Source organism: Alosa pseudoharengus, unplaced genomic scaffold (genome assembly GCF_046254945.1).
Source record: "Alosa pseudoharengus isolate Yale_2024_CS ecotype anadromous, Long Island Sound unplaced genomic scaffold, YU_APseudo_1.1 YU_APseudo_1.1_scf_11, whole genome shotgun sequence".
Taxonomy (NCBI): domain Eukaryota; kingdom Metazoa; phylum Chordata; class Actinopteri; order Clupeiformes; family Clupeidae; genus Alosa; species Alosa pseudoharengus.
The window spans coordinates 28,723,545-28,735,944 of record NW_027468576.1 but is presented as its reverse complement, the minus strand read 5'-3'; the positions used below and the strand labels follow the sequence as shown (position 1 = coordinate 28,735,944).

The 12,400-nt window shown below is 45.1% G+C and overlaps 2 protein-coding genes across 2 annotated transcripts; one reads left to right on the top strand and one right to left on the bottom strand.

Moving 5' to 3' along the window:
• Positions 1 to 581: 581 nt before the first annotated feature.
• LOC143117170 (uncharacterized) lies at positions 582 to 6,860 on the top strand. Its single transcript, XM_076278713.1, has 4 exons — positions 582 to 2,287; positions 2,945 to 3,562; positions 4,299 to 4,380; positions 5,600 to 6,860. The coding sequence occupies exons 1-2, from the start codon at positions 1,166 to 1,168 to the stop codon at positions 3,467 to 3,469; spliced, it is 1,647 nt and encodes a 548-aa protein (XP_076134828.1). The 5' UTR covers positions 582 to 1,165; the 3' UTR covers positions 3,470 to 3,562; positions 4,299 to 4,380; positions 5,600 to 6,860.
• Positions 4,182 to 9,180, bottom strand: mydgf (myeloid-derived growth factor). The gene is made up of 6 exons (XM_076278714.1): positions 8,985 to 9,180; positions 7,210 to 7,260; positions 7,061 to 7,122; positions 6,884 to 6,965; positions 5,537 to 5,609; positions 4,182 to 5,181 (listed from the first exon to the last, which is right to left on the bottom strand). The coding sequence occupies exons 1-6, from the start codon at positions 9,144 to 9,146 to the stop codon at positions 5,102 to 5,104; spliced, it is 510 nt and encodes a 169-aa protein (XP_076134829.1). The 5' UTR covers positions 9,147 to 9,180; the 3' UTR covers positions 4,182 to 5,101.
• Between the last annotated feature and the right edge of the window lie 3,220 nt (positions 9,181 to 12,400).

Genomic DNA, 12,400 nt, shown 5'->3' with positions numbered 1-12,400 from the left:
GAGAAAGAGAGAGAGGTGCATGCAATGTCATCAAGTGGTGGGAAGTTACTGTTCCATTTCCATCGAGAATGGAAGACAAAAAGCCCTTCTCCTAGGAAAGGAGAGGAGACAAAAGCTGTGACAGCCACTATTTTCTGCTGCCTCAGATAGGATCAGCTGCAAAAAGTCTGCAATGGGTGCCTATAATTCAGTTTCATTTAAACCGGTTTCATAAGGCGTCTGTGCTGAGAGACACATTTGGAATGAAATTACACCAGAGCCTCTGCTACTGAATGCAGTAATTTGGTATGAAAACATCAAACACAAATAAAGACAATACACTGAAGACGCACTGTGTATTTGTGTAAGTGGAAACAATGAATGACAATGAAGGCAATGTTTCATCAGCACGATTACATCATTTTCTTTTTTGCCGGTTTCCTGTAACTCAAGTCTGCCTGTTCCTAAGGGGGGAAAGCCCACCTCCCTCTTATCCTCCCCTGTGCTCCCCACCCTCCCTCTCTCCTCCATCTTCGGAATCCCATGCTGTGTTTAATTGTAGAGTTGTGTGCCAGAACGTGAGTGAGGCAGATCAGAACAGAAGCGGAGAACTCACGTGGAGGCACATTGTCTAACCCGGGATTAAACGCGGGCTTGATTGAAGTCAGACTAGTCCACGCAAATGAATAAGCAAAAAGGAGCAAAGAGAACAGCTCAGAGTGAGATGGAGAGAGAGAGAAAGAAAGAGTGTGGGAGGAAGAAAGAGCCAGAAAGGGGAGACAGCGCAGTATGTAGGGGGAGTGAGTGAGTGAGTGAGTGAGTGAGAGAGAGAGAGAGAGCAAGAGAGGGAGGGAGAGGCAGGAAGCGTGCCACTGCTACTGAGACAGAAATGCAGGGAGGGCGCAGGAGAGAAAGGGGAAGAGAGAGGCCCACTGCAGCACGGGGTAACAAGGGAGAACGGTGAGAGGCAAGAGGAGGGGAGGAAGAGAGAGAGGCGGACAGCATCCAGGAGGATAAGAGGGGGGGAGAGAACAGAGGGATAACATCAAGAAACTAGCCGAGGCAGGAAACGGAGGGAGCGAGGGAGAGGGAGCGGACAGGAGGAAGGGAGGGGGGGGGAGCGAGGTGCACCGGGAGCGGAGGAAAGTTGGAGGAAGACAAGAGGGAGAGAAGAAAACCCCATTCAATGCTAAATCAAGTGGCGGGAACCGGACGACAGGCTCTGTGCACCACACCTCCTCTGAGCCGACCGGACTTCTCCATCATGTTCGCAGACGCCAGGCAGGGAGGCCGGGACAGCGTCTACCAAAACAACAACGGCACGCACCACCACCACCACCACCACCACCACCACCCGTGGCCACACAAGGTACCGGGCTTTCCACGGGAGCTGAGACGCGCCGACAGTGAACACAAGATGACATGTGACAAAAACGGGAGCCTGCGCTTCGTGGCAAAAGAGCACACAGCGAAATCTCACGAGAGCACGGGCAGCAGCGGCGACCTTTCAAACAGACCCTGGCGTCAGACAAAGCTGCCTTTTGCCGCGCGGGACGGCCGCGAGCAGCCAGATGTGGCCGGATACAGCTGTGCGCCGGAGGCGAGCCCTGTGAGGTGGAACAGGTCTGTGGGACAGGAGCAGAAACACTGCCTGTTTGTGAGGGACTACTACAGAGAATGCCGCTTTGTTGAGCACTGCCACCAGACCGACACACACCCCTCCTCAAGGAAGTGCTCGCCTGCTCCACCGACACAGTTCAAAGGTCAAGAAAACTGTGGAGCGCCTGTTTACAGCCAGGGACAACAGCGGGGCTGTGTGAGAGAGCCCTTTCAGCGAGAGCCATATGGAGCTGACATGCCTGACACAGGTAAACAAGACCCCGCTCCACACGACTACTTAAAAAACACTTTAAATTCTGATTCTGATTGCAAAGTGGATAGCAGCAAGGGGGATCAGGTTGCACCCAAGGTCCTTGCACAGGAAAGCCTAGATAAATCCAGCTCCAGTAACTCACCCATCCTCCCATACAAAGTTTCACGTGGGGAGCTGGCTTCTGCTAACAAGCAGCAGCAGCAGCATCAACAGAGCCATTCCCAAATGGGGGAGATCACAACTAATGCTGAGCGGCTGCCCTCCAGTGCAGCACAGGGACCGAAGCCCGCTCCAGAGCCAGAGCCCCAACCCGAGCCGTGCCTGCCGTGGCCCAAGAAGAAACAGAGGGCTGTTCGGGACCAAATCCAACGAGTCGTCGTGGAACTGGAGGGGATTTTGCATGGCCTAAAAGAGGTTCATCTGGAGATGAAAGAGGTAAAAAAATTACATTTCCATTTCTTGCCCGAAGGATTGGAAAAAAAGACTAATTCTGAAACATTAATGACATAAATTATTAATGACCCACAAGCAACATTGAATTGAGCTGTATTTTGAAACATTCTGATAGCTTTCAATATATTCATATAATTCAGTGTTACGAATTGTTGGGTACAAATGGACCAGCTTCATTTGCATGTAAACACAGCATTCCCAGAGCAATTATGGGCTATGCCGTTCACTGTAATCCACCCAGAAATACAGCAGGTTCAGATAATGTAGCATAAGAAGAGGACAGCAGAAGAGGCCAGTGGTCAGAGTGCTGAAAGCAGGAGGGGAAGAGCTGTTTCATATGCTCCATTTACCAAATGCATGCACTGGCAGAAGGCAACACCTTTTTTCCGAGTCCACTCATCCACAGATGTTGGAAACAGCTGGAATAAGTTATTTATTTAAATATTTAGCCGCCACTGTATGAAAACATTACCATGGCTAATGGTGTAATTGCCATAAAAGCGTCCCCATAATATGCCCACTTTCGGGGTGTTTTTTTCCCTGCCTGATTGTGGTTTGACAAATGCAGGGGATGGGGCCTCTTTGGCTGTGCACGGAGAGCTGCTGTGGAGATGTTAGTGTCATCTTTCTCCCTCACAGGTGGTCCAACAGATTGAGCTTCTGACCTCAGACATTGACCTCACGGGGGACGAGCCACACGCCGGTCTCCATAGTGACACGCTGGGCAGCAGCAGCTCCAGCGGGGTGATGGTGGGCTGCTTGCGGGCGGAGGGGGACGACAGCGGGGATGTGGAGTCGAGCAGGGCAGACAGTGTCCCCTCCTCCCAAAAGAGCGTCGCCTCGGAGAGCAGCAGCCCTGTGTCGTCCAGCACTGTGGCCAACGCCAGAACACAGCACACTCCGAACTCTAATGAGGACCACAACACCTCGCCAAATTACCCACTTAACACTGATTCTCCACCAGCTATCCAATCCAGTGGCCCCAGGCCAAAGGGCAGGAGAGAGGGAATGAAACCAGCCCTCTTGAGGGCAGTCACTCTAGGAGCCAGGGGCAAGAAGCCCCCACCGTACCCCCACCAGCACCCCAAAACTACCAGGGCAGACAAGGGAAGGGATTGTCCCCCGTACCCAGTGAAACGCAGGCTGCTCTCCACCACCGTCTGAGGGACCCGGGGCGCCAGGGCTGCTGCCGCTGCTGGCTGGCACAGTTCTCACCAGCTGTGAGAGGTCGGTCTCCACGGTGACAGGAACCTTTCAGTGAGTATGAAGCCGGAAACCCCTGCTGTGCCCTGACTGAAATTGATGTGTTCTTATTTAGTGGGCTGCTTCGACTGGCTTTGTGCCAGAACGACACAGTGCACACACTTTTTTCCAGAAAAAAAAGCAGCTTCTGGTCCCTTGTTAAATGTTACGTTTCTGCCTAGGCATTGAAATGTGTCAGAAGAAAACAGCTCTCTGTGTAATTACCTGAGTGGGTCCCTTACTGGGCCTCCCTGGCAATGTTTTAGTAGCTGCATACAAGCTACGCAAAATATGCTAGCTAATCAAAAACATTACTGACACGCCTGCATTTGCTGCACAACATAATTATAATAGACTTAAGAGTTTTTCAAAACTGAGCCCCCTGAGCTGGATCCAAAGTACTCATCACCCCCTAGAGGATGTTGGGAATCATTACAGCTACAAGACATAAAAATTAGATGTCTTCTGTTGGCAGAATTTTGTAATGGGGGAATATTTGTGCTAATACATTGGATTAGAATGTATTGTGTTGAGGCACCTAAATATCAGTGTCCTAAATACAAAATATATAAATGATTCCTGAATAAGTTCAGCTTGACACGTTAGTCCAAAAAGACAATAACTCGAGCAACTGTCTGGTAAAAAAAAAAATCAATATTTATTTTACAGAAGTGGCAGCACAGTAGAAGTTATAGCAATATGTATGAGTAAGGGGGCAAAATCTAAATAACAATGTCTTGTGGCCCCCCAGGAAAGACCCACGGGACTACTGAGGGAGCATGCACCACCACCAGCTAATACACACCCTGAGGACTGATGCTACAGTAGATTGGGTAAGTCCCATCAATCTTCCTCCATCTGTCTGATGCAAAAATGATTCTATGGGAAGATAAGCATCAGGGAAAAAAAAAAAAAAAACTCAGACTGTATAAATAACTGAGATTGCGTGTAGGTGAACAGTTTTAGAATGCGCCTGTGGGTCTATTGCACTGGACCAAGAGAGACCATCTTGCCAAATTCTGCTTTATAGATGAGGATTAGGAATGAGAACAAGGAAGACGGAATCTGCAGGCTGCAGGTTTGTTTCACTCTCAGTGGGAGTTCGTGCGAGATGCTGGGATTCTTGTTATGGCAGATACAGTGAGCTGCATTCTTAATTTTCTTGGAACAACCTCATTTGGAGACACGGAGTATCTTCAGATACAATGTAGCTCTGTCTGTGCACATGGCTATTCTAGCAGATCCTTAATCCCTGGTTTCGTTTTCTATATCTAATATCCCCATAGAACCCCCCTCCCCACCCCACCCCATTCACCCTCTGGGATGCCTCATTAGAAAAACAAACCCTAAGCTGTACTATACGATACTGTATAGAACAGTTGCATTTGACTACAACTGTTACAGTGAGCAATCTCTTTCTTTCGCATTTACAGTTCCTTCCCCTCTTTTGTCACAGAGGTTTCTGCAGGACGACGGTAATGCACTCGTCCAGCTTCCTTCTTCCTTCCTTTATCTCACGAAAGCACATTCAGTTGATCACCTGCGTCCGTGCGGTCACAGCTCGTCGTGTTTGGTCCGGGCGATCATGGTCAGCTTCGAGAGCTCAGCCCGGAACTTGCCCTCTCTATGGGTCACTGAGGATGAAAAAGAACAGAGTGCTTCACTCAAATTGTGCACAATAAAGAAAAGCAATAACCTAGTTTTGTGATTATGCTCTTTTGGGCGTCATCCAGTAGATAAAGGCAATCAAATGGCACTGCAAAACTATGACCCCATAAACGTCAACTGCCAAACCGGCCCACAGTGGCAGCAATAGGCAGCCAACTGCTGCTCAGTGAGTAAAAAAAAAAAAGCGCCCCTTTGATCTCAGTTCAAAGTACACGCTTTACAGCTGTGCTTGTTGAGATGGTTGTCAGGAAATAAGTGCCAGTTCGGAGAGGTAGAGGAGCTGACAGGTAACGGAATACATCAACGGCCTTGAAAGATCACCTGAGGAGTCCCCAACGATGTACTCTTCCTCCTTCAAAGGCACATCCTTTTGTCCTCCCACAGCAGACTGGGACTGTAGGGGGGATAAAAAGAAAAACAGTGGCGGTGACGAGATGTGACAAACACGAACATCAAGAGGCCTGAGATACAAGGAGAAACTGCATCCTGAAACAAGCAGAGATAAGTGACAAGGGCAAGGGAAGTGTACTCTATTTTTTAGTGTGCATGTGTGTGAGATTTATTTCCTAGATACATTTTTTTTAAAAACACCCATCTTTTTTTAATATATATATATACGTAGGTGCTGCTGCTGCATATGGAGTTGTATGGAGGCCACGAGACAAGCGTCTGCTCAGTGCACTGGAGTTGTGGAGGACACGGACCAGATCCTGCCGTCATGTACTGCGCAGTCCGTTCTCATACTCACTACCCCACTCATTTCTAGATCACGGGCCCCACACAGAAACAGGACTTGCGACAGAAACAACGCTGCCTGTCTGGCGTGCCGGAGGACGATTAAGGATTCTGGGTCACCGGTGTGGCCTGCTTATCCTCCACTCAGGGCAAAGCGATTGGTGCATACATGTTTTGACTCGTGCAGAGGAGAAGACAAATGATTTTGACATCATGGCTGGTCCAGGGAGAGCTAACATATATACCCATCACTGTTCAACAATCAGTCAAGCATGGTTTTATAGGACAGCACAGCTTAACAGAAATGTGAGCCTCTCGTAAACAGCACATCACCTACACAGAGAGCCTGTGAGCACGATACACGTGCGGCCCTCTGTAAGATGCAAGCCGTTCACATTCCGTTGTATGTGCATGATTACATTCTGATCTAAAAGCTAATCAAGCAAATCATGGCACTAAAAGAACAATAGACTGGAATGTTGGAGTCATATCCATCAGACTAAACTGTGATGCAAATCGGTTAAGACGACTTGCCTACTACAGGAAGGATGCATGCATGCATGCAAGTTTTCAGACTTACTTTATACCTTTAAACATCATACTGAACTTCACATATCAACACTTTTATTCCAGCCACTTTAAATGAAGCAATAAGAGTATTAGCAACTGATGGGATAATATTAGGGCCCTGATGTCTTAGCTTGGAGTCATCAAGGTCAAGCAGACCTGTTTGATTAATTGAAACCAAAATGTACCTTGAACTTTAACATTCTGTAATGTATTCTTATATGTAAAATCTTTTATGCTGCAGCAATTGTTGTGAATGTATTACTATGGAATACCTTCTCCAGAAATATTACAAAAAGGTGAACACAAAGCATTCATGATCTCAATAAAGACAATCATTGTAGATTTGCTGATCAGGATACTTACATAAGCACTTGCAAATTCCATTTTTGATCCTGTGATCTCTCCCTTGAACTGAGTGAAAAACAGGTAGGACTTCCCTTGTGGCCTACCAAAGGAGTAGAGAAAACACCTCAGATAAATGTATGGTACACTTCACTTGACACCAAATGGTAACACATGCTAGGGAACAGGACAACTCACCTCCACACAGAGCAAGAGAGAAGCCTGTCGTCATCACTGAGGCCCACGCTCATTTGCCATTGCTAATTAAAGAAGCCGTTAAAGAAAGAGTTAAAAATGGAATTCAAGGTTTCTGAACTTGATGATACACTGAAAGTAGCTCATATTACCTCATTGGTGCCTCCTTGAGATGCATATGTGAAAGAGCATTCATGATCTTTCTGCAAGATAAGAAGGAAGGTGGAGAGAGACACAAATTCAGAACTCAATCATAGGTAAGGTTTCACAGTCTATAACGAGTTGACAACCCCAAAATGCTTAATTAACTCAGGCCTTATTCAATGCACTCTCGCTGCCACATTACAACAATTATGCTGATGCATTCTATGCTTTCTTTCACATGAAAATGGCCATATACACCAGTTTACTAAAAATGTATCATTCACAGTTAGTGAACTAGAGCAGTGGTTCTCAAATGGGGGTAGCGTACCCCTGGGGGTACGTGAAGGCACTCCAGGGGGTACGTGAGATTTTAAAATATACATATATTTAAAAAGTAGAATACATGCAAAAATACTTTAAAAGCAATTACTATATAATATATATTTTAGGAAAATATAAGTTCATAAAATGAATTTTATATTTCAGAAGGCTATTCAATTTCATTATCCTAAAAACCCAGAGTCCCCCCCATACCAGGATGGTTCGACCCAACCTGTCAATCACTGTCAAAACTCAAACGATGGAGTCGTGGTTGAAGCGTAGCGGTAATTCTTGTGAAAACCTATTTTTTACAGTCTATGGTGAAAACACAGAGGGACAAGTGGCAAAGAAGGCCAAACCAGAGCCGGCAAAATTCCGGCTGAATCTTGAAGAATGTTTTATTGCTCTGTTTTAAGTATTTTTTTCTCAACTAAGAATGCTTTGCGCTGGTTAGGGGGTAGGCTACTTGGCTGAAAAAATATTTTACAGGGGGTACCATCACTGAAAAAAGGTTGAGAACCACTGAACTAGAGCAACCTGCAGCACTATGTGGGGACAAGGGAGTTCAAGCCTTCTTCCGGATGACCAGCAGTGGAGTTCTGTTTAGGCACAAATCAAAGTCTGCAAAGTAACTCCGTAAGCAAATTTGATCATATTTAGTAAAGCTGGTATAAATCGAGACCTTTCACCGGTCTACTCTATACTGACCACTATGTGCTTACTTGCAAAATGCACTGCAGGTGGCGCATTATGATTAGCCATAGTTGCTGGTGACGTTGAGTTTTACCACCAATGAATAGCCGAATTGTTGCACTTCCGCACTGACGTGTCGAAATTTAAAGCGCTGCTTTTTGTACCAAATCAATGCTTTACATTTTCCAGTAAACCCATTGTTCATATTTAAAAATTGCAAAACACAACTAGAGTGTAATTAATAGAATTAATTCAGCATTCCTCTTTCAACTACGTTGCTCCTAGCTGCAGCAGTTGACTGACTGGTGGAATTCAACGCTAGCCACGTAGTGCTACCACACAGCAAGTTCACTTATCTGCCTACCGTGAGCTAAGGAAAAGCGTGAATGAAAATCGATAGTAACGCCTACCTTTTAACGCCTAGATACAATATTAACGTGAACATTACATCGATCTATGGAAATTTAAAACGTGTCCTGTCAACAACGGTCATTCATGACAAGTATGTCCATTCAAACCAGCCACCTGAGTTAGCACTTCATCGAGCTAGCTTACGTTCGCTGCAAAAAAGCAGCTAGTTAGCCATGTTTTGACACAAAATGTCAACTTTAACTCCTAGGACAATCTCCTGGTCAATGCGGGTATTCAAATAGGATCACAGATTATCTTTTAGTTAGTTGCTGTCGTTAAGTTGACTCGTCAGAGTTTGGGATCACTGTTTGCAAGCTAAGGTTAGGTAGCTATGCTAAATAGTCTAGATGCTACTTACGATTTTCTGGGAGAAAGTGTGAACAACTCCCCCGGGTTTTACGTTGAATTCCACCGTTTTTGTGTTTTCGGATGAAGCAACCGCAACGACGATGAGAACAACAGTTCCGAGCAGAATATTAGTGGAGGGACCTGCACTTCTGCTGTTACTGAGGAGGGCCATTTTGGCTTTTTGGCTGATGCACCAGAGTTGAGGGCAAGGAGGTTCCAGGGTTGCCAGATATTAGCATTGCGTGACGTCAAGAGAGAAAATGTCAACAGTAGCCCTCTACAGTTAGCCTACAAAATATTCAGCAAATGTCCATGAACACGTCTTACCTATAGAGATATTCTGGCATCATTTGATCTTGAATAAATCCAAAAAGGCCCAGGCTACAATGATAAATTATAGGCTATGAGAGGAAATGGGCTATTTGAAATGACTGATTGCAGAAAGCCTCTTAGGACTAGGCCTAGGCCTACTAAGAGCTCAAAAACCCTGTCTGTAAACACCTCATATAGCCTAGGTTTGAAAATTATTCCTGAAAACATGTGAAAAGACTGAACTGTGTAGGCTACTGATAATTAAACAGGACATCATTTGTGTGTGTGTGTGTCGGCTGACGGTCCTAAAAAGGGGTCTATCGCCTTATTTACCCGGCGGCCAGAACGAGGCTAAAGGGTAGGCTACACTTACACCTAAGTCCAGCAGATGGTGGTGGTAATGCACTCAGTTTGCAAACTGCCAAAAAAACTCACTGAAGAAGAAGAACAGGCCAGCGAACCTTTCTTTTTTTGGTGAGCTTTTTTTTGGCAGTTTGCAAATGGAGTGCATTACCACCACTACCTGCTGGACTGAGGTGTAATGGCAAGTGTACCCTTTAGCCTCGTTCTGGCCGCCAGGTGAATAGACCTCTCCGGAATAAGTCCCGCCACCGAAACATCCGGATCCACCCAACTTCCGGGCGTCAAAGGTCTATGGGAAATAACATGGCGTTTCGAAATATCTGTCAAACATCTGTAGGTGGCGAAGTAGGAAAAAATGGTGGGCCGATTGGCCTACACACTTCTGCCATCTAGTTTCCACTGGTGCCGTTAAAGTAGAAATATATCAGTAAGAAGCACTAAGCTAGCGCACGCTTCGGACGCTGCGACTCCCTGAGTCAAGGTTGCATAGCAACGGTAATGTCAGTTTGTCTTCGAAATGGAGTTCATGGCACCAGAGCCCGCCAGAGCCTGTCTACGGAGGTGGCACTAACCCTGCATGAAATTGTCATGTTTGATAGGTTGTTAATACATTCTGAAAATGTTACTGTTCTGATCAAGGTCATGCAAAATAAAGCTATCGACTCAATACGACTCTGCCTCTGATTAGTCTGTTTGTCATAATCTGTTTTTCGTGAGAAAAAAAAATCTCGATATCAATAATTAGCTGATTTACTGAAGACTTGTGCTAATTAGGAGCAGCTGGTTGAGTGAATGGAACAAATATGTGGTTTTCCATCTCTGAGATAGCCTGGTTAACACAAGACCACTTCACAAATTTGCTAACAGATTCATGTGGGTTCTCCCATGAGTTGAGGCCAACGCACAACAGCAGTGACATTCCAATTGGCGCTCAAGAGATGGAACAATTTTCTAAACTTTTATGTCGGCGCACATCAGATGCCACCAGTTGGCTTTGCCTCGTTCAAAATAATGGAGTTCTAAACTTTTGCAAAATTATGAATGTAATATTCTGCATATTAGCTTTACTGTTCAGATAATTCAGATGTAATCTGTTTCTAATCACGTAGATTTTGATTAGTAACTGTAATTTAATTACACAGTTTTTTCTCAATTGTAACTGATTGTAATTACATTTATTTTGTAATTTATTTACGTAACTGTTACATGTAACTAGTTACTCCCCAACACTGTAAACCCTAATTCGTTCAATAAACATAAAATTTTCGAGGTAACACGTTGCCCTAAATATTTTATGTTATGTATTGTTCAATAAACGAACAAATTTACGTCAAGTGTACGACATGTGCCAAATAGTAATGCATGATGAATTTTAGTACAACTAGATGTACCGCAGAGCGGTACAAAATATGACCGCCGCCCAGTCCAGCACATTTTTTCCACAAAAAGAAATCACGCTGAAAGGCCTATATGATTCTAACTGTCTCACTAAATTGCATTATCCACACTCAATTCTCACTGGTATCTGCTAGACAACAAGTACCAAAACATGATTAGTTCATAGATTTCACATGTAAAATTCATTTTATACAACCCCACCTCCATCTTGCCTGTTCATAATTATGAGAAATTCTTGATTGTTTGTGTTATGTTTATGTTATGTGTGTGTGTGTGTGTGTGTGTGTGTGTGTGTGTGTGTGTGTGTGTGTGTGCGTGCCTGCGTATGTGCCTGTGCATGGAAGTGTACATATGTCTACTGTGTGAGTATGTGTCATGATTACTGTGAATGTGTGTGTGTGTGTGTATCTGTTTGTGCACATGTGTGCACATGAACTGGGTTAACATGACCCCTGGAGGCAAATATACGGAAAAAATGGTCATCCTAGGCCCTACAGTTCTCAAGATATTCACAGAGAACTGTGTCTGGCCTACCCTCCTTTCGGGGGGTCCAGTCCAGCGGGGGGGCTACAGATCAAAACGAAAAATGACAGTTCCATGCTATCCATGTGGGGGTACATGCCCACCAAGTTTTGTGTACCCCGGTCTTTCAGTGTCCCGGGAATCCTTGTTGGTGTACGTCACTAAATGTACACATAAATTGTTTTATTGTAAGGCCCCCCATGAACGAAAGTACACAAAACTTGGCATGCATTCGGAGGGTGTCATAATGATCCTACACTTTCAATTTCGTGCAGTTTTGACCATGTCAGCCAGAGATATTGTGATGAAAACACCAAATTTTTTGCTTTTTAATTTTTAACTAGGTGGCGCTATACATGAAATAAGTGGTAATGGGATGGGTTGACATGGCCCCTTGAGATCAACATACAAAAAAAAGGTGGACCTCCTAGGCCCTACGGTTCTCGAGATATTCACAGAAAACTGTCTCCGGCCACCTACAGGCCAGTTGGTGTATAGTAACATAAATTAATTTATTGTGTGGCCCCCCATGAACGGAATTCCACGAAACTTGGCGTGCATTCAGAGGGTGTCATAATGATCCTACACTTCCAATTTCGTGCAGTTTTGACTATGTTAGGTCACAGATACCTGCGATTACAACACCTCATTTTTACTTTTTTGTGTTTAACTAGGTGGCGCTATACATGAAATGAGTGGTTATGGAATGGGTTGACATGGCCCCTTGAGATCAACATACAAAAAAAAAATGGTCCTCCTAAACCTTACGGTTCTCGAGATATTCACAGAAAACTGTGTCTGCCCTACCCTCCTTTCGGGGGGTGCAGTCCA